The sequence below is a fragment of the Chenopodium quinoa genome, unplaced genomic scaffold, assembly GCF_001683475.1.
Source record: "Chenopodium quinoa cultivar QQ74 unplaced genomic scaffold, ASM168347v1, whole genome shotgun sequence".
NCBI classification, from domain to species: domain Eukaryota; kingdom Viridiplantae; phylum Streptophyta; class Magnoliopsida; order Caryophyllales; family Amaranthaceae; genus Chenopodium; species Chenopodium quinoa.
In genome coordinates, this window is record NW_018744633.1 from 3,437,043 (window position 1) to 3,456,492 (window position 19,450).

The following is a 19,450-nucleotide window of genomic DNA, read 5'->3' on the forward strand; positions in this document are numbered from 1 at the left end:
TTATAATCTTTTCTTTTGTTTTAGGATTATAACTTGAAAAGGTGATGCTTAAGATGTTGGAAAGAAGGGACTTTCTTTTGTTTTATCTTTAATATACTTCATATGATGGACCGGATCGGATTTGATCTGATCTACTAAACTTAAAGCATGAATTGAAGCTAACGTAAATGATGTAGTCAGATAGATCACGTCTTTGGATACAAGGAAAATAGAGCTCTATGGTACTGTATCAATTGTGAAACTTGCAACAATACAAAGTATATGATTAAGCGACACTAACATAGTTGCATTTTAGCGTACAATTCCCATAAATAAATCCTCTCTTTAATTAACTTGTAAGGCTGTAATCCCATATATTGTAGCAAGACAGGATATGAATAACATTTATTTGCCCTTGCTTGAAATACGTGATGGGGAAGAGAGAAATTACACTCATAAAATCAGTTATGGACTGTCTTTATGGCACTGTATCATATTGCGGCTGAAACAATGGCATAAAGACAGTCGATAACCGATTCTACAGCGCATATGTATACAACATTATGCTAAGAGGGGGCTGAACAGTAGCATGCCGTGTCAAAGACTAGCAACAAGGACTTAGCACGGTGCCCTTCAGCTAGACAAACACCAACTACTTGCTACAAAAAAAGTCTCATCAAGATGTTAATATGATTGCGATAGGATGCATATCATATACGAAGTGTCAAGAATATTTAAGCTAGCCAAACGTACAAAATTATCAGCTTCCTCAAGTATGTACATCGCAACTCTGACCTATTTCCATAGCATTTCAAATCCGTTCCAGTCACTATAATCTATATATTCATAACAAATTAATTACATTAACTGGAACAAGAAACGGGAACTGGCATCTCAAATAACACTCTAGATTTTTAGCATCCCTGTTAAAAAAAGTTGGACATAATGGTTTCATTCAGCTTCAAGTTCTGCAGCGAACTTCTCAAGTCGTTGTCCCTCATCATCATAGTCCCGGAGCAAAGAATGATTAACAGAACCATCATCTTCAACAGCATGTATCTGCCTCCCACCAAACCTTCAACAGAAATGGAAAGAATTATGAGAAATAAATTATGCCAGGAAACAAGTTCTGAAAAAACATGTAGAGGAAAATTTGCTTACAAAAGCAGCAGAATCAATTTAAGTTATTTATAAAGATACAAGTTAAAGGCTCAGTGCAGACAGTGACTACTCTCAATGGACCATCTGGTAATATAGAGGCTCAGTGAAGACGGTTATATCAGAAAGATGGCTAATGCAAGCATTGCCTAAATAGTTATCTCAATTCTTCAGAAGTCCAGGTTGTCTTATGAGGCAAAACATCCAAAACATTTTCCTAGAATAATCTGCTCTTATTCTTGATCATATTACCAGATGATGATTATAGAGATCATACTTTTTGGGTTAAAAACACACAATTGAGGATTGTGTCCACGTGAAAGAATTTTGGAGGTACCATTTAACTACAATTAGCAAGACAAGAGATTTGCTTCGAAAGCATTTAAATATTCTATACGTTATTTCATTCAAAAACAAGAAATGTCTGTACTTACCATCTTCCATCCATCAACTCTATACACTTTTTAGCATCATTTCTGTCCTTGTACCTGACTAACACAACTCCATGTGGGTTGTTCTCACAGACCTGACAAATCAAAGGAATCAGAAATCAAACAGACCAAAATTGAAGCATGAAAGGATAATGTGGAGATGGCCACCATTATCATGTGCTTGTGCACAAAATCCATAATAAGAGCATGAGTTCTACAGACAACATGCATGATGTGGGAAATTAAATAGAGATAAATTTACGACTAATAGACAAAAGCACTACACCACACCTTCTTTGTTTCATGGGGTAAATAGAAAGCTGTCGGACAATTCTAGAGGAACTTATATTTAAAACAGGAAAGCGATTAAATGATTAACAAAATGCAAGAACCAGGGAAATCAAGAACCATATACAGAGTTATTGGTAGACTTTATTGCCCTCGTAATTCCTCATTATCATGTGTTATAAAGTTAGAGCTAAAATGGAACTGTAAAATTATCTCCTCCTCCCCCCCCCCCCCCCAAGGTGAAGCTCTAAGATCCATTGTTTATGCATGCAATTCGCAAAAATTCAAATGATAAGAATCTCAAGCTAAACCCATAAAACAAGTAAATTGAGATTCATAAGATGACTACGTTGAGAGCAATTACATTCAAACTTTTTATAAAGCAAACAAGCTCGTTTTCTCAATTCTATATGAGTTAATAAAGCAACGTACCTTGACAGATTCCACTGGACCAAGCTTTCCACATTCCTCACGGACATCTACCTCCAATTCATCACGTAAACTTAATTCTTCCTGTACAAGTAGCAGCAATATCATCAACAAATTAAAGTTCTGAGCATGAATGATTTAACAGAGTCTTCCCTAAAAAAGATATCCACTCGTGCAAACATTTACTTCTCTCTCCCTTCCTCCAAAGGGACCTTATCTTTGGTTTATGTCAGGAGAGGAGCATTAAGGAAAATGCTTGTGACAATCATTTTGGCCCACAAAGGCTTGACTAGTCCAGTAGACTGTTATGGACTGACTTAGGATTTTCTAATTTAAGGACTAATTAAGATATAAAAGCTTGATAATTTAGATTAATAATGGCAGAATTTGGATACAAAAGGATAGATTAATAGCTTAAGGCTATCACTCTCTTGATAACTTCAGGTTATCACTCTCCTAGTAACTTGAGGTTACTACTCTCAACATTTTTCCTCACAATTCACATCATAGCTAATGCATACACTATCCCTTATTTATACTAAGGCTTAGTTAGGAATAAGGGCTACTAACCTAAAAGTACTAAAATTCCCAAACTACCCTTGTTAATGTTAGTCTATTACATTACCGGCCCCCTAAACTTCCACCTTGTCCTCAAGGTGGATAATAATCGGCACTTGATTCTCGGCGACAGCAATGATCTGTCAAGGTTGATGAAGGATGTGAAATTTGGCTTGAATGTATAAGGTTATAAGAGTTGGGTTTCATAGCTGATGTTGGATGGATAGGCCTAGAGTTAACAAGCCCAAAACATGAAGGGTAAGTGGGCCCAATAATTTGCATTGCTTCATCAAATTGAATTGGGTTAGCCTGTAGCTCTTTTCTTTCCATATATGCACGTAGCACTAGCTGCCCATTGACCAATTTGCCCTTACTAACCCCATCTTGTATAATTGGCTTCCTCCCCAAGGCATTGAAAATTTCAGTCAACCCTCTGCCAAAAGCATTTCTGCCAAAAGCTGCTCTTTTTGCATACTTCAAGAGACCACCAATCACCCATTCCTCTTGAATCCTTTCTCTTGCTCCACTTCCGGTCAAACCCCCACCGCCGGTAAAACCACCCGCGAAATCTCCACGTTTTTGCTGCGTGTAGCCACCATGACCAACACCGCATCTGCCATGGAAGTTCCTGCGCCATTCCCCACCTTTTTCTCCGGTGAGCCACCCATGTCCACCACCACACCAGCCACACAGACCTCCACCAGATTTTTCGCCTCCACTGTGACCCCCCTCAAATTCGTTGCAAACACCACCAGCAAGACCACGGAACCCACCAAATATCCACCACTCATTCATCCCACCACCTGCAAAGTACCCCAGTCCACTTTCGAACAAGCCACCTCCGACCAAGAGACCATCACCAGTAAACCCATCGGAAAAATCGCCACTCTTTACCCTTTATTTACCTTGCGGCTCATTGTTCAAATTCGTATGGCCACCAGCAATCCCTTGTTCACACGCCCGACACCAACATCCCGGGCCACCACCTGACCCACTTGCGGCTGACCCGCCTTTCACGAAGTCAGCTCCGTCTCTGTTCAGGCCACCACTAGCGGCGGTCTCACCATCACTCTCAACTTTTCCGGTTAACGCTCCTGAACTACCGCCAGATCCACTACTATTGGCGCCACCCTTCTCAAAAAATCCTCCTATTCCATTGCCTACAAACACCTCAACTTCAGCCCTTTGCACGGTACTAAAATCCACCCAAACTGCACGAGCTTCGCCGCCAAATTCGCTGTTGACTCCACCCGTACCTCCACCGGAAAACCCATCACCGAAATCACCAATCCTTCCACCAGATATATGTTTTCCCGCAAAGCTCTCAAATCCGCAACCCAATTCGCCGTCAAAGTTTCCTGAACAACCATGTCTCCCATTCCGGCCTGCCTCGCATACAACTCCAGTTGGGTTGAGTGTGAAACCCTCTGGTAAAGTGCTCACCCCACTGCCAGATCCACACGCCACCGGGTCTTGCACTTCTTGACTCTTCAGGTGTACTACCTCGCTGCTGAACCAGGGACCACAACAGTAATCAGATTGTGTCGTCGTTGAACGGAACTGGCGGACCAATTGAACCTTCAATATCTGCCACCCATTGAATGGTAGCCACCTGTGTTCACATTCGAACCACTGTAACGCTTTGCCGCAAAGCCCGATGATGGCAACCTTGAGCTTCTCCTTTTCATTCAACTGGAAAAAATGAAAGTAATCCTCCATTTGGAAGATCCAGTCATCTGAGTTTCTTCCATTAAATTCATGAATTTGAAGCTCCTGCCGGATTCTCTTCTCCTCCTCGGGATCTGAAATTCCTTGCTCCCTTTTAAGGGAAATGTATTTAAATTCCTCATGAATCCATTTCTTCATGAGTCGTTCGCCATCTGTTCCCGCAAACTGCATTTTTTTTTTTTTAAATGCGGTGATACGGACTGGTGGTTCCAGTCAACGGCAGCCCACAAGACTGCCTGCTCTGATACCAATTTGTTATGGACTGACTTAGGATTTTCTAATTTAAGGACTAATTAAGATATAAAAGCTTAATAATTTACATTAATAATGGCAGAATTTGGATACAAAAGGATAGATTAATAGCTTAAGGCTATCACTCTCTTGATAACTTTAGGTTATCACTCTCCTAGTAACTTGAGGTTACTACTCTCAACATTTTTCCTCACAATTCACATCATCGCTAATGCATACACTATCCCTTATTTATACTAAGGCTTAGTTAGGAATAAGGGCTACTAACCTAAAAGTACTAAAATTCCCAAACTACCCTTGTTAATGTTAGTCTATTACATAGACCAGTACTATTATTCACACCAACTACTTTAAAACATGTGGTTTAAGGATAACGGAGATGAGATACAGAAATATGAACCATAGAGTAACTTAGACTTACTCTCATTTCCGCAGTTGTAAACATGTTGCTCAAGACAACTGTAGCCGGGATCATAAGCTTTGAATCATCACGACCCCCTAATAAATGCAGAGAATAAAGATGGTAAGTTGAAGTGAGAAGGTAGCCATGAAAAATGCAATGACATGTCCAAAATGAAACATCCGCATCAACCACATGGTAGGTTTTAAGAGGGAAAAGAAACTGATCGTGCTTTAGAATTCAACTTCAACCTTTTTTTTGGTTTCAGGGCCTCATCCCATCTTCCAATAATATTCCAAGATTAATGCACAAGTAAAGCACCAAAACAATGCTTTTAAACACACATGAAAGGCATAGCTTTTAAGCACACAAGAAACCTAAAGGCAAAATTAACAATAAGGAATTATTTGTTGTATTTCCTCATCAAATTAAAATGATAATACAGAGAGTCACAAATGGAACAGCAAGAGCAGTAGTGTTCACCAAAAGCAGCAGCAATTAGAAAAACATAATGACAAAGAATATCAAGTACAAGAAGCACTTAGTATTATGGATAATTGGACATGACTCCATGAGCACATCAAATTCAGCAGATTTAGAGCGCAATGGTGTAATACCAGGAAACAACCCAACACTGAAAAGAGATGCCAAAACAAGAGCATAATATAGCCCTATATATCAGCAATTAAACATCTACTACTCTATTAGTCGGCTTTTTAGCAGCCATTAAGTTCAAGATGCTTCCTGCCATATTGATAGTAAAGCTCAAAAAAGGATGAGAAAGGACAAGAATAATACCCCAACCAAGCATCTTCTCTTCAACCTTCTTTAGTTTCTGTTTCTTCTTTTTATCTGTTTGTTTGGGAATAAACTTCTCCCCTGAAATCATAATATAAAACACATCAAAAACATGTGGGCCTCAAGCAATCATAGTTTGCAACTCAAGACCAGATATTGCTTTAAGGGCATTGCATATTAAGGAAAGGGGGGGAGGGGTGACCAAAAAGAAAACTTTGCATCTGAAAACTGAGTACTAATTCCCACATATACCTTTCTGCTCGAACTTAGCTGGGGTTACAGACATTGGTATCTTCCCTTCAGGCCGGAAAGGTGTCCCATCTAATATTTGTGTTGCCAAAGCTACTGATGGCTCCTAGTAAAATTTAGCAAAACGTGAACATAATTAAAATCATGAATTACTAAAAAAGTTTTACTGCACATTAATTTTAGTATCTAACAAATGTTTAAAAAAAATACCTTAAGATATGTAACAAGTGCATCCCCCTTCTTTTTTCCAGTCTCCTTGTCAAAATACAATTTCACACGGGGCTTTTTACTCTCAGGATCCTGGGGATAAATGGTGTCAATGGGATTCCAAGTTAAAAGCTAACACAGCAATAATATAACGGTATGCAAACATTAAAAACCCATGACAGAATCAAAATATTTAAGTTGTCAACATCTAATATTCCAAACAGGAGGCTACATTCATGAAGCAAGATGAGTCTGCTTTCAGCTTTTATTACTATTCAGTTCACCGTCATTTAAGCACGTGATATCAGAGGTAAAAAAAACAGCTAACAGCCAGTTATGGCCTATTTTTTAACTGTCTCAAAAGCTGAGAAGCATCCAAACATCTCAATATGTAAAGCAAGCAGCCAGTTACAGTATGAAGAATTAATGGAAATAACCTGGGATCAATCTCTAAATACAAGAGTGAAGCTTGCTAGTCGTACAAACTACAAAGAAATATTATTCTAGGCTTTGTACCCCTTCAACCATTGGATAATAATTTCCTGCGCATTTATTCAAGCAAATACTCAAGCAAGTGAGGATTCGGATGAACTTTGGCTTGCCTAAGCAGTACGACAAACACAAGAGTTTGGATTCTTTACAGGATCAAAAAGGAGGAAGATGGCTAAGATTAAAGTTCGATCAGCAGCATCTAGTGCTTGCATACATGATAAGGCTGAAAAGGAAGCCCTTCAATGATACTGTCCCTGGTGTCAGGAGATGACATGCCCAAACCACTTAATGCCTCAACGGAGTTCTTCTAAATCTTAAAACAAAGAGGAACAGATACTTATGGAAAGGCTGAAGTTCCTGAAAATTTTGTACACTGCTCTATACAGCTTCATCAAATTTGTAATCTAGTCATATAAAGAGTTTTGCCTACAACATCAACATTAGCCCAATTCCTGTAAAAAGGCTCCTGCAGTCCTGCCCAATGTGGGTCAAGTAGGTTGGATGCGTGACGTGCTACCCAAATGATATAGAGGCTATAAACATTAGACAGTTGATCCCAAAAGTGCCTAGATCATGAATAAAAAAAGTAAACAAGACACTTTAATCAAGTGCATAGCATTATCCCAATTACCGGAGGGAGAAGGAAGAAAAATACTTTTGCTAAGAATTGTTGGAAAAGCAAAAGGAAAAAAGACAACATAGAGAGAACACAATTTACCCGTGGGAAAAAAAAAAAGCCCATAAGAGCCCAAACATAAGAGAACCGCACTACACCAATTTCCTAGCCTACATACACTAAAACAAATTAAACTTCCTTATTAGCAATTTACACAATGATGATTTCAAAATTAGCAATTAAGATATATAAACACGATCTTGAGCATTCAAGCCAACTTGTACATGTGCCATATGTCATAGAGTAGATTTAACTTTATGCATAGAACTATAGAAATCGTATTTTTACCTCCTTTATTATGCCACACTTGGAGAAAACCTCTACTATCTGCACAAAATTAACAGATATGTCAAATAAAACTTATCCAGAAGCTAATACAAGCACACATTATTTATCACTCTATGTAAGCTTTAAGGTTTTTTTAAAAAAAAAAATCTAATTAATGGGTAAGGACTCACTTCCTCGATTGTGACATCATCCGGCAATCCAGTCACGTAAACATGTGTGTTCTGCTTCAACTCAAACCAGCTGTCTGGTGGTTTATTTGCTTCCTGTTAAAGAGTATTATAAGAAAATATTGACAAATTAATTCAAGTAACAAAATTAAAGACATCAAAGAGGTACTGTACAGAAGAAACACTAAGCAAGTATCGGTAGCATAATTGCCCTTTATCTGCACAAAAGATTAGCTATTATAACATCTTCAATCCCTACGGCCCCCCCCTTCACCCCCACCCCAGCAACACCGCACACACGCGCGCGCACACACACACACACACACCTACCATTTAATATAACATGGGTTCTATGTAAACTATAAGTGATGCTAGATTATAATATATGAACATTGGTAGCTAGCTATTTATGTGAAAGAATAGTAGCAACAACTAAAACCATATGCATTAACCTTTTTCTCAGTCTTTGTATCTGGCTCTTTTCTCTTAGCAGGTTTTGTCTCCTTTTCTTCAACAATCCCAACAATGGTATTATCATCTATATTTTTAAGTGTATCATCCACAGTTAGTATCGGGAAAACCTCCTCTTGTTCAACAAATGTCATCTCCTCCAATCTATATCCCTCTTCCTCATTTCCTTGATTCTCCTGTGGTACCCATGCTCTAAGACTACGATCCCACTTGTAAGTAGTTCCGTCATCATCAGTAAATTCTTCCTCCCCATCAGGTGGAGTTGAGGGTCTCTCCTGATCAAGTCCACCTAAATCAACAGAAGCTGAACCATTATTCAGCATCTCAGCTTTAGCTTGAGCCTCTGCTTCTTTTACTTCCTGTTGCCATTTCTCGAACTCATCATCTCTGATGGCAGGTACTGCAAGGAAATCACTATGTATAAGACCCGTCTTTCCTGGATAACAATGAGAATAAAAATACTGACCTGCTGAAAAATCAGTTGCCTGACATTGTACTCCAGTCATCAACTCAGGAATCGATGAAAGTGGCTGCCAGTCAGATCTTCCTTGAGCCCATACAAAGGTGCTCTCTGTCAGGTATCCATTTAGAAAATGCTCTGCTCAGGCGAAGTAAACAAGCTAAGTAGTTGATTCAACATGATACAGATCACGTAACCGTGCTATTGGTAACTGGTATAACTGTAATTGAAAGAGACACAAGAGGAACTAATAAATTCCAAAAGGCAAATGCTGACCAACACAGATGACCAAAAAACACAACCAAAAGAAGAATAAAGAAAATGATATATTTGAGGACAGGATATGCCTCCAAGTGACACTAACGGATGATCGAAGGAAAATCTGTGATTAAATATGTAAGAGGTGAATTTAAACCAGATTTCACCGTGGAAAACCAATGACAACTCCCCCTCCCCCTCTCTACCTAAAAAACAGTAAACCTCTGAATACTACCCACCTAATGCAAATACAATGCTACTCTATGGTGCAGGTAATTGATACCAAAATAACCAAGCCTAAAATTTTCAAAAGAAAACATGAATATGATTGATAAGTTATGATGGCATGGTTATTCACCTGAATCATGCATACCTATAATTCAGATAAATAAATCCAGAGTTTGAGAACAAAAATTGGGTGGTGGTAAGCAGATTATGCATGAGGAACATTCCTTTCTCATTTTCTTAAGTTCAAGTAATTTACTTACACATGCCTCTCAACTAGTTTATAACTCACAAGTTTGTTAGCTAGTATAATTTTCTTAATTTTCCTTATGTAGAAAGAGATGAAAAGTGAGATTAAGCTAAATGAATATAGATACTACTCCCTTCATTTTCTTGCTTAGACTTTCTTGATTCCCAAGTCATTTCCTCAATCATACTTCTCCAAAATTCCATTATTCTTAGCTAAAATTTCCATTTAGGAGAAATGCCCTAAATTGAGTTCATCTAGATTTGCTGGTAGCGCTACATAAACAGTTCAAACTTCAAAGACTATATAACTACTGGCTTATCACTTACATAAACAGGCACCAATATTTCATCTTATCACCACAGCAATTTTGGAAACACACAATGTAAACAAGGAGTGTAACCCACATGTCATTTGATGTCACGCTAAGCAAATCTTTATAAGCGACAATCACATTTCATTCACAGATTCACAGTAATGAAGTAATAAGTACCCTGAGCTACAAGCTCCAGCAGAACAAAACCATAAACTAAGTACTCAATCACAAATAATTACACAGTTGATAAGGTAAAACTCACGCTGCAATTCTGACAATGTGTATGGGCCAATCTGCTGCTGGTTTGGATCAATTAAATACCATCCCACTAGAGCATTTTCTGGTAAATGCTGAGTTGTTGTACCCTCAGTCCCTGATAACAAACAAAGACAATATAAAAACCCCATACATAAGAAAAGAAAGTAAGACCTTCCTCGACGAAACACAAATGTTTCAAACAAAACCCGATTACATTAAAACTCGTAGCAATCATAAACCCTAGAAGCAAAGCCCTAATACTCTTAATCATTTTCACACACATCATTCTACTCCCTCCATCTAGAAATGATTGTCACATCACCCCAACCCCTCATAATGAACGATATGACATGACATGATTTCACTATACCACTATTCCCACACCATTGATAATCACAAGGCTTTCCAAACATCCTAAAATAGTACACATAAAAATATCTCCAACATAACATGCTGATTTTGACCTAAATAATTCATCTTTAGGGTTCTATATAATCGAAGTACAAAACCCAATTCACAAATTCATAAAAAAAACGCAATAACATTGACATAACAGCAATAAATTCATTGAATATTGAATTGAACTCAAGGGGCAATAAAAAAATACTAGGTATTCAATTATCACACACCATAGCATAAATAGAATCAAGAATCAATTTTTATTTTTATTTCTGACAGATTAAAGGGTATCAAATCAAGAAATCAAATTAAAAGCATACATTAATTAAAAAATAAGATAGCGAATATGAAAGGGAAAAGAAAGCACTAACCAATGAGAAATTGTTGGGAGTGCTGTAAGCTCGAATCATCAACCGACGACATTGTTATTCAACTCGAAGAAGATGAACAGGAGATGGATTGAAGTGGGTATTTCTCGATTAATTTGAAGTGCGATTTCTTTGATTGTTGATTAATTTGCAGTGTTTTTCTTTGAGTTTATGGTTTTTCTGGAAACCTCGACATGGTACTGTGTTTTGTGGAGATTGGAGAACATAAAATTGAGCCCTTTTGCTTTAGTTATTGCTGGAAAAAAATTACGTAGTACGGTAGTACTGTAAATTTTGTAATAGGATTAATTTAGATTTGGCATTAGATTGACCATGTTTGGGCCATGAAAAATGTGTCTGTACTGGCCCAGGCCCCAGGCACAACATAACTCTTTTTTGGATCGTGTGATCGTGTCGTATCGTGCTTAGACTAATGATATCTTTTTTTGGGAGAGGTTTCTTCATGTCAAGTTGTGTAGTGTCATGCCTAAAACACGTGTGAGGGTGTGAATTACTGAGTAACTCAGTTTATGAGGCCATGCTCACACCATATTATGTAATGCGTTTTTTTTTTTTTTTTTTTTTTTGTCATGTCAATATCTTAATGTGGTCATATTTATTGGCAAGTTTACCTCAATCGAGGAAAAACTTAAGTGACGCTTAATTGCTGTATTCCATATGAGGGATCAAGTAGGCAAATATCATCTAAAAATATGGATTATTAGTGAAAATGAAATGAACATATTTAGCTATACAGTCACCTTTTCGATAGATGTTGGAATGTTGAAAAACAACTGGATTTGGAGATATTTGGAGAAGACCCTTGACTTATAATGATATTCTTTTTCTTTTTTTCTTTTTTTTTTGACGAAAAATTAAAAAGAATATCAACAGACTAACAACATGAAAAACATTGAATTTAATAATTAAAACAAAAATTCAATTACTCTCATGGTAATCTGTTTCTTCATTACCTAATTGCGTGCAACATATTGATTAAGATAATGTCCTATTTATTTATTTTTTTGATGAATAGTAATGTCCTATTTATTACTAGTAGAAAAATGAATTTTTATTTTGTCATGCATACTCAAATATCATATCGATTAAAAAAAATAGTATATATATATATATATTATTGATTTTGCACTTAAAGTACTTTCATATTTATTTAAGTGTACTAATACAACTTTGAAAATACCCTTTTCATTATCTCATTCATCGTAAACTAACACTAAGGCCTCGTTTGGCAAAATAAAAATGTGGAGGTAGCTATTAATTGTGAAGATAGATGTGGTAGTAAATAATTAAATGTTATTTGTGTGAGTAATTATTAATTGTTAGTGTTTTTATTATTAATTTATTTTTATTTTTTTGAAGGTATATTATTAAACCTATACTTTATTAACTCACAAAGTTCTACCATCATATTACCTTAACAAGTAATAAAAGCAAGTATTTAAGGTTCTCAATATGTTGGGACCTTTTTCTTTACATTAAGTACATAGAATAATTTCGAGTTGAATTTATTTTGGAAGATATCCTTAAAATTGTTGTCAAACATACTCACTCATTAGAGCTAGGCGCATGCTAGGCTATGAAGGTCCACGCGTTGTGCTAACATGGCTTGTGTTTAACTTGTCATGGCTGAATGGGTCAAAATAAATCTTTTGTGCTAGATCAAACTCATGTCGGCTTGATCCATGCCCAACTTTACTCCTCATTTTATTGAGAGCTTCTCCTCCCAAAAACAAAACTCAGAGCTATTGAGTTTTTTTAGTACAAATCCCAAATCTAAAACCATCAATTCATACTCTAAGTTTTTTTTATTATCTTTTTTTCTAATTTTTTTATAAAACCTTAATGTTTATTATATTTGCAAACCTTTTTTTTTTTTTTTTTTTTTTGATAGGGACTAATCCCCTCTATCTTGATGTTCATTACAAAATCATAAAACCATTTTAGATCCCAAAACTCCAATTATTACCAGCAACAAACACAAACTAATAACGTGATCAAATCAAATTAATTAAGACAAAAACCAAGATCCAAATCCACACTTTGTTTGTAATTCTAGCCGTTGCACCACATTGCTAGTTTTGCTGTCCTCCAACACTCTGCCCCCACCAACGGTCACATTTTACACCCTTTCTCCCCCAACTTTCAAATTTGACCGTTACCTTCCCCCTATTTCTTCCCCTCAATTTCCCACCTCTCTCCTCACAAACTCACAATTCTCTCTCTCTGATTCAAGACATCTTGAACAATTTCAAAATTCCCTTCATTTTCTCCCCTAAATTCTCTCCAAAATTCACCAAAAATCTTCAACAAATTCTCAAAAAAAAAAAAAAAAAAAAACACAAAAAATGGGTGGTCTTAAAATTGTTTCCCCATCCAACACAGAACCCCACTTCAAAACCAAAAAACTCTTTCTCTTCAGCAATTACATCCTCTTAGCAGCAGCCTCAAGTTGCATATTCCTCACACTTTCTCTCCGACTAATCCCTTCGCTTTGCGGCTTCTTCTTCATATGCCTCCATCTCCTCACCATCTTGGGCGCCTTAGCCGGGTGCCACGCTGCAAGCACGGGTGGCACCCGGTGGTACGGTGCCCACATGGCAGCCGCCGTTCTCACCGCAATCTTTCAAGGATCGATTGCGGTGTTGATCTTTACTAGGAGTGATGATTTCTTAGTCAGCCTAAAATCCTATGTTGAGGAACACAGTGGTGTGATGATTCTGAAATTGGCAGGTGGTCTTTGTGTTGTGATGTTTTGCTTGGAATGGGTTGTTCTTACCGTTGCCTTCTTCTTGAAGTACTACGCTGTCGTCGAAGGATCTGGTAGTGATTTCAATGGAGGATTTCGAAAGACGGCGAAAGTTGGATCTTCTGAGGAAGAGATGGGGTACTTGCCTTACCCTTCTGCTGGTGCTCTCAATGTCTAAGAGAAAGAAAAAAATATTGGGAATTTTTTTATTCTTTGAATCTTTTTTTATGCTATTAATTTTGTAAGTTTATGTTGGTTAATGATATTATCTTACTATTATAGTATCATGTAATAGAGATTGTAATGTTATTTTACTGCTATATATAATATGAGCAATATATGAGTTTGCTTGCTATATATCATCAATAGCTATCTCAATTTAATTTCAATTTTAATTCCAATTTGTTTCTATTAATTGATTTGCTCTCTTTGTAGGATATATCCTACAAGTAATTATGTTCAATTTTCGCTTGTTGAATTTAGATTTTTCGGTATATACTCTATTTTGATACCTTGTGGCTTTCTGTAGCTCAGAATCTGGCCTGTTATCTGAAAGCTAAGTTGAGTTGGTTTCAGATCAACAATCATACCAATTTTTTTCAGAATCTCAGCATTGTTGTCATTATTACTCGTAATCAACTGATTTGCTTGTAATGCCTTGATAAAATTCGGGCTGAATTCTTTGTGTGCCAGTATCTGATTAAGCTTTATCATTTAGCTTTCGAGTAGAAACTGTTGTAGACAATCAGCATCTGCTTGTGAATCTGATTATAATGCTTCAGTTGCCTCACCAGTCTAGTACTTTCGAATTAAAAAAAGAACAAAAGCACATTGAAGTTGATTGCTGCATAATTCATGAGAAATACAGAGTATAAAATTTTGACTCGACACAATGTTAGTTGGAAAGGAGCTGCTTACGATTTGCAGTATGATGGACTGGAGAGGGATCAAGTAGAAGAAACTAAGGGCATGCATGTTCATTCTTTGCGACTCGTACCGCTTCAAGAGTGACTGCTTGCCTTTAGTTTCAAAGCTTTTTGAACATGATGTTCCGAATACAGCTCTTGGTCTCAGCTGTGCCTGTTGGTTTAAGTTTTGCTTTTCATCATGGTCTGAGGAATGGTAATGGTTCAGCTCATTCAACAGCTATGTATTTAGTTACAAATCAGCATCTACCCTAGTTCCTTGAGCTTGTGAGGCTAGTCGACGTATGGTGTAAGTAAAAAAAAAAAAAGAATTGTAACTCGTTCGAGACTTAACTTCTCTATTGTAAGGAAAAAAAAATTCAATTGCAGATTGAATTTTACAAGTCATTAACTTAAGCTTGGCAAGATCCAACATAGATTATAAATTCAATTCACTCATACAACAGATCTCAGGATGTAGGGGACAAAATTAAGCATACTAAAACTACAGGTTTCCCTATTCTTAAAATGCTTATGCATTTCACTAGACAAACAAAAGTATCTACAATGACTATTACTTCTTTCAACCAACATCATCTTGAAAGACAAAGGATTACATCACTTAAACTGAGCTATAAAGAGAAACTGGCAAGGTAGATGCATGTAGTCTTCTTTTCATTTTACTGCCATACCTTTTAAACAGTCAATTCTTTGCCAAAGATCCAGCTGAACGGAGCAAGGGATGTTTGTTTAGCACGAGCTTGAGCTCTCTCCTCAAGTTTCCTAATCCTTGGAGCTAATCCACACAAGAAATCTTGCGCTTTACGTCCCTCACCTGAAAGTCCTGTCAATTTTTCTACATTCCATCTCTGAACTAGAAATTCCAGGATGTCAGCATAGTCCCTTGCAGTGTAGACTCCAATGCGTTGAGCAACGGATGCATAGTTATCAAAAAGGTTGTCATCCACACCATCATACATTAAGTGGGCGGGCATTGACACCTTCTTCCTCATCATATCAGCTAGAGACAAGACTGTGCCATCTGGGTCAATCTCAAAGAGCTTCTCGACTATTTTAGTGTACGCAGTTTCATGGCGCTTCTCATCTGCAGCAATGATTCCACACACCTGCGCCAATTTCAAATCCCCATGATCTTTGGCTAGCCTAGCAGTGTTACCATGAGAGATGAAGGTAGCTCTTTCTTGGAAGGAAGTGTAGATGAACCCAAGATAAGGGTTGTTCTCAGTTTGTGGATCCTGCAAACAACACAAGACATTAAAAGATGAAACCAAATCAGTAAACCAAACAAAAGGTAAAAAGAATTTCAGTATATCTTCCTTTGAGAGAGAGATGTACTGTATAGGGGCTCATAAGTACTCACAGAAGAGGCCAAGCTTTCAAATCATGCAACTAAACACTACATAATGAAATTTGCCACCAGAAGCTGAATCACTTTTACCTTTAAGCTTTCATTTTTTCTGTCTGAAAATTGCCTACTTGGCCTTATAATTAAACAAATAAAGCATTTCCAATCACACATTCTCTTTTGTGATTTGGGGATGAGCCTAAGTTATGCATAATTCAAGGTCATTCAGAACAAGTCACAAAGTGCAAGATTTCTATCAAAGAGTCATTATATGTGTTTGGATTTTTTTGTGATTAGATTTTTTTTGTTTACAGCAAACAAAAAGGAATGTGATAGTTGGGGGTGGGGTGGTTATAGAAACATTAATTATGGATAAGAATCTCACCATTCCTGATCCAATCAGGTATTGGATTGTCTTCTCAATTTGCCTCATGTCAACTCGTCCAGAGAGGTAAAGATACTTGTTCAACAAATCACCGTGCCTGTTCTCTTCAGCAGTCCATGCTCTGTTCCAGATAGCCCAAGGAGACAGACTCGCACCAGTCTCATCACGAACTCCATCCAATGTGTTAAGCATAGTCTGGTACGTTGGGAGGGCTTCTTCTGTGATCATGTCCCCAACCAAGACAACAAAGTAGTCATCGGGAAGCTCTTTAGTTCTTTCCCTCAGCTCCTTGACTTGCTCATCAAATCCTTCTGATGCAGGGTCTGGTAAGTAATCTTGTGGTTGCCAACACTTCTCTACAGGCTTTAGAAGCACCAGAATATTTTCCTCAGCCCAATTTTCTAAGGATTTGAACATCTCAATCTTTTGTGGAGACAATGAGTGAGTCTTCTGCACATGTACTTCTCTTGGAGGCATGAATGGCTTTTTACCATTTGGAATTTCCCTAAATCAAGAAGACTATAGCATCAGGCAACTTAAGGGGTAAGACAATTTGTGGAGCAGTATATGAAACTCGAATGGAGCAAAAATTCAACACATATAACAGCAATGAACTATATATGCATGACAAAAATCACTGTCAATTTGTTCAATTAATAAACTAACCAGCATAGCACAGTATGAATTCAAAACAGTAAAGTATTGCCAGTGACAATACGACAACATCTAGAAGTTATATAAACAGAAAAGACGGAGAATAAATTATCCAGCAGGAAGGCATTCTCATAATTTACAAAACAAACATAGTTAATAGACAAGATTGAATCATCAAATGAAGCTTAAAAACAGAGCTCTGCTACTGATTCTAATCACCGGGATTCCCTTACAATGGACGTATTATGAAGGCACTATGATCAGCTAGGTCTAACAAAGAAGTTAATAGCATGTCAAATTCATTTTGTTTGGAATCTCAAATGAGGACACGATCACAACCTGCAAGGCTCCAAGTGAGCAAAAGGGGGATCAAATAAAGATCAAGAATATACATACTCTACCAAAGTTATGTCACCTAGACTTGGCTCTGAGTATTGAACATGAGGTACGTGTCCAAGTGTCAAACCCGGTCATTTTGATAATTTTGTATGATTTCGCCCAAATAATGTGTCAAAGATTCTATACAAGGGAGATTGTCACTATCATGGTATCCGACATTGGTTCTTGAGGTAAATTAAAGAGTCCAAATTATATACTCCAACAAAAAACTCGAAGAGACAATTGATTTAGAAAGCATGCATATTGTCGTAGCAAGTAAGCAAGACACTAATGCACGGAATCCCATCGCCGTCATTGAAAGACGGTTAACTCCCTACACATCAACAAACTTCATAACACAAAATCCCAAAAATTTAAAACTCAGTCAAAATCAGAAAACAATCGTGTCACAAGGAAAGCAAGGTAGATTTTTTTGATGTCATTTTCCTCTTATAATTACATTACTTAATAGCTAAGTACTTTAAAGTAAACAACTAACATGGTCAACAAACCAAGACCATTAACACCAATATTAATAATTAGGACTACATATCAAAATTAATTAGTCACAAAATGCAGCAATTTGAGTCGGCAAATGACATACATAAAGTTCAATGAAAATGACAACTGAACAAGACAAATCCCAAATAACAAACAAGAAAATCATTATTTTATTTTAATATAAACTCACAATCAAGATTTTAATGTGCCATATTAGGATGACAAATAAAATCGAATGACAATATTGAGCTATTAATAGAAAAACGACCTGTATTTAATCCATTGATACAATATCTCCACAAAAATGGCGTATTTTAAATCAAGATGCATATTTTATGAAAAAAAAATAACTAAAATTCAGAAATATTGGGAAGAAATATTACTCCGTTTTATTTTTAACAGAATTAAGCAAAATATACAGGACAAAAAAAAAATTAGGATGAAATTTTTAAAAATTAATAATAAAAAAATATACACCTAGAAATTAACGAAATAATCTTCTTCACCTAACATTCATAGCAGACACTCTCCAGGTTACTTAAAATACCCACATGCAAAAACACTAAATTCCCAAATAATGAGAAAGAAAAAAAAAATCAACATTGAAAAATACAAACTATGAGACTGAACAACGATCATACAATCTCCATCAAAAATCAAAACCCGAATGTTAAAACTCGATACGATTAACATTAATTACACCGATCAATGCGTGATTCTGTCGTAACTAAATAAGAATACTGATTTACAATAAAATATACAGAATACAGTACTTAATGATTATACTCAGCTCCGAATTCATAAACCCAATTGAAAGAGGGGTCTAAAATGACAGAAATTAAAACCCAAGATCAAAAATTCAAAACCCAGAAAAATAAATTCAACAACAGTAATACCCACATGAAAAAAACATCGAAAATCAATGAAATATCAGTAAATGAAAGAAGAAGAGAAAAGGGAGCTAACTTGGAGGTGATTCCAATGGTGGAAGCCATGGAAACGCGATGAGAAGATCTGGGGAGACGAGATCGAGAGACGGCAAAGGAAGAAGGTGATTTTGATGATTGAAATGTCAATGGGTGTTGAAATTTCAATGCCATTTTTTCTGGATTTTTTAGAATTTGTTGGGTGTGTTTGAGTAGTGCTGGATTTTTTTGGGTGTGAAAAGGTTTGCTTGATTAAATTTTCCAGAAAGAGAAATGAGAAGAGGAGAGAGAAAGTGAAGAAGGACGATCTCAACGAGGAAGGAAGGGAGAGAGAGAGCAGAGTATCAAAATGGTTGGGATTTTTTGGAGGAAAGAGAGGCAAATTAGTGCGGTTTATAAAAAAAAGGGAAAGGGTTGCGCCTTCAAACGGAAATAGTACTCCCACTTTGTGAAAGTACTAATTTGC

At 36.7% G+C, this 19,450-nt stretch overlaps 3 protein-coding genes across 4 annotated transcripts; 1 reads left to right on the forward strand and 2 right to left on the reverse strand.

Moving 5' to 3' along the window:
- Positions 1 to 661: 661 nt before the first annotated feature.
- On the reverse strand, positions 662 to 11,367 carry LOC110701048 (splicing factor U2AF-associated protein 2-like). 2 transcript variants are annotated; one of them, XM_021878633.1, is made up of 13 exons: positions 11,106 to 11,365; positions 10,340 to 10,450; positions 9,038 to 9,169; positions 8,553 to 8,971; positions 8,104 to 8,196; positions 7,934 to 7,972; positions 6,481 to 6,570; positions 6,274 to 6,376; positions 6,022 to 6,102; positions 5,245 to 5,321; positions 2,289 to 2,369; positions 1,572 to 1,663; positions 662 to 1,054 (listed from the first exon to the last, which is right to left on the reverse strand). In XM_021878633.1, the coding sequence occupies exons 1-13, from the start codon at positions 11,155 to 11,157 to the stop codon at positions 931 to 933; spliced, it is 1,494 nt and encodes a 497-aa protein (XP_021734325.1). In that variant the 5' UTR covers positions 11,158 to 11,365; the 3' UTR covers positions 662 to 930. The 2 variants fall into 2 exon arrangements, with proteins under 2 accessions (XP_021734325.1, XP_021734324.1); XM_021878632.1 differs by having other exon boundaries at positions 8,553 to 9,169; positions 11,106 to 11,367.
- A 1,962-nt stretch (positions 11,368 to 13,329) lies between these two features.
- On the forward strand, positions 13,330 to 14,226 carry LOC110701049. Its single transcript, XM_021878634.1, has one exon. The coding sequence runs from the start codon at positions 13,469 to 13,471 to the stop codon at positions 14,045 to 14,047; it is 579 nt and encodes a 192-aa protein (XP_021734326.1). The 5' UTR covers positions 13,330 to 13,468; the 3' UTR covers positions 14,048 to 14,226.
- Positions 14,227 to 15,158: 932 nt separating this feature from the next.
- LOC110701050 (stearoyl-[acyl-carrier-protein] 9-desaturase, chloroplastic-like) lies at positions 15,159 to 19,450 on the reverse strand. Its single transcript, XM_021878635.1, has 3 exons — positions 19,025 to 19,450; positions 16,526 to 17,030; positions 15,159 to 16,030 (listed from the first exon to the last, which is right to left on the reverse strand). Exons 1-3 carry the CDS (start codon positions 19,156 to 19,158, stop codon positions 15,470 to 15,472), a joined length of 1,200 nt encoding a protein of 399 aa, XP_021734327.1. The 5' UTR covers positions 19,159 to 19,450; the 3' UTR covers positions 15,159 to 15,469.

Bases quoted from the DNA above. Each gene is read 5' to 3' on its own strand.
- LOC110701048 (XM_021878632.1), bottom strand. From the start codon at position 11,157: ATGTCGTCGGTTGATGATTCGAGCTTACAGCACTCCCAACAATTTCTC. The intron at 7,973-8,103 runs GTGAGTCCTTAC...AATTTTGTGCAG, and splicing joins ATGATGTCACAATCGAGGAA to ATAGTAGAGGTTTTCTCCAA. The intron at 1,055-1,571 runs GTAAGTACAGAC...TTTCTGTTGAAG, and splicing joins GAGTTGATGGATGGAAGATG to GTTTGGTGGGAGGCAGATAC.
- LOC110701049 (XM_021878634.1), top strand. From the start codon at position 13,469: ATGGGTGGTCTTAAAATTGTTTCCCCATCCAACACAGAACCCCACTTC.
- LOC110701050 (XM_021878635.1), bottom strand. From the start codon at position 19,158: ATGGCATTGAAATTTCAACACCCATTGACATTTCAATCATCAAAATCA. The intron at 17,031-19,024 runs GTTAGCTCCCTT...TTCTTGATTTAG, and splicing joins ACCATTGGAATCACCTCCAA to GGAAATTCCAAATGGTAAAA. The intron at 16,031-16,525 runs GTGAGATTCTTA...TGTTGTTTGCAG, and splicing joins ACCTGATTGGATCAGGAATG to GATCCACAAACTGAGAACAA.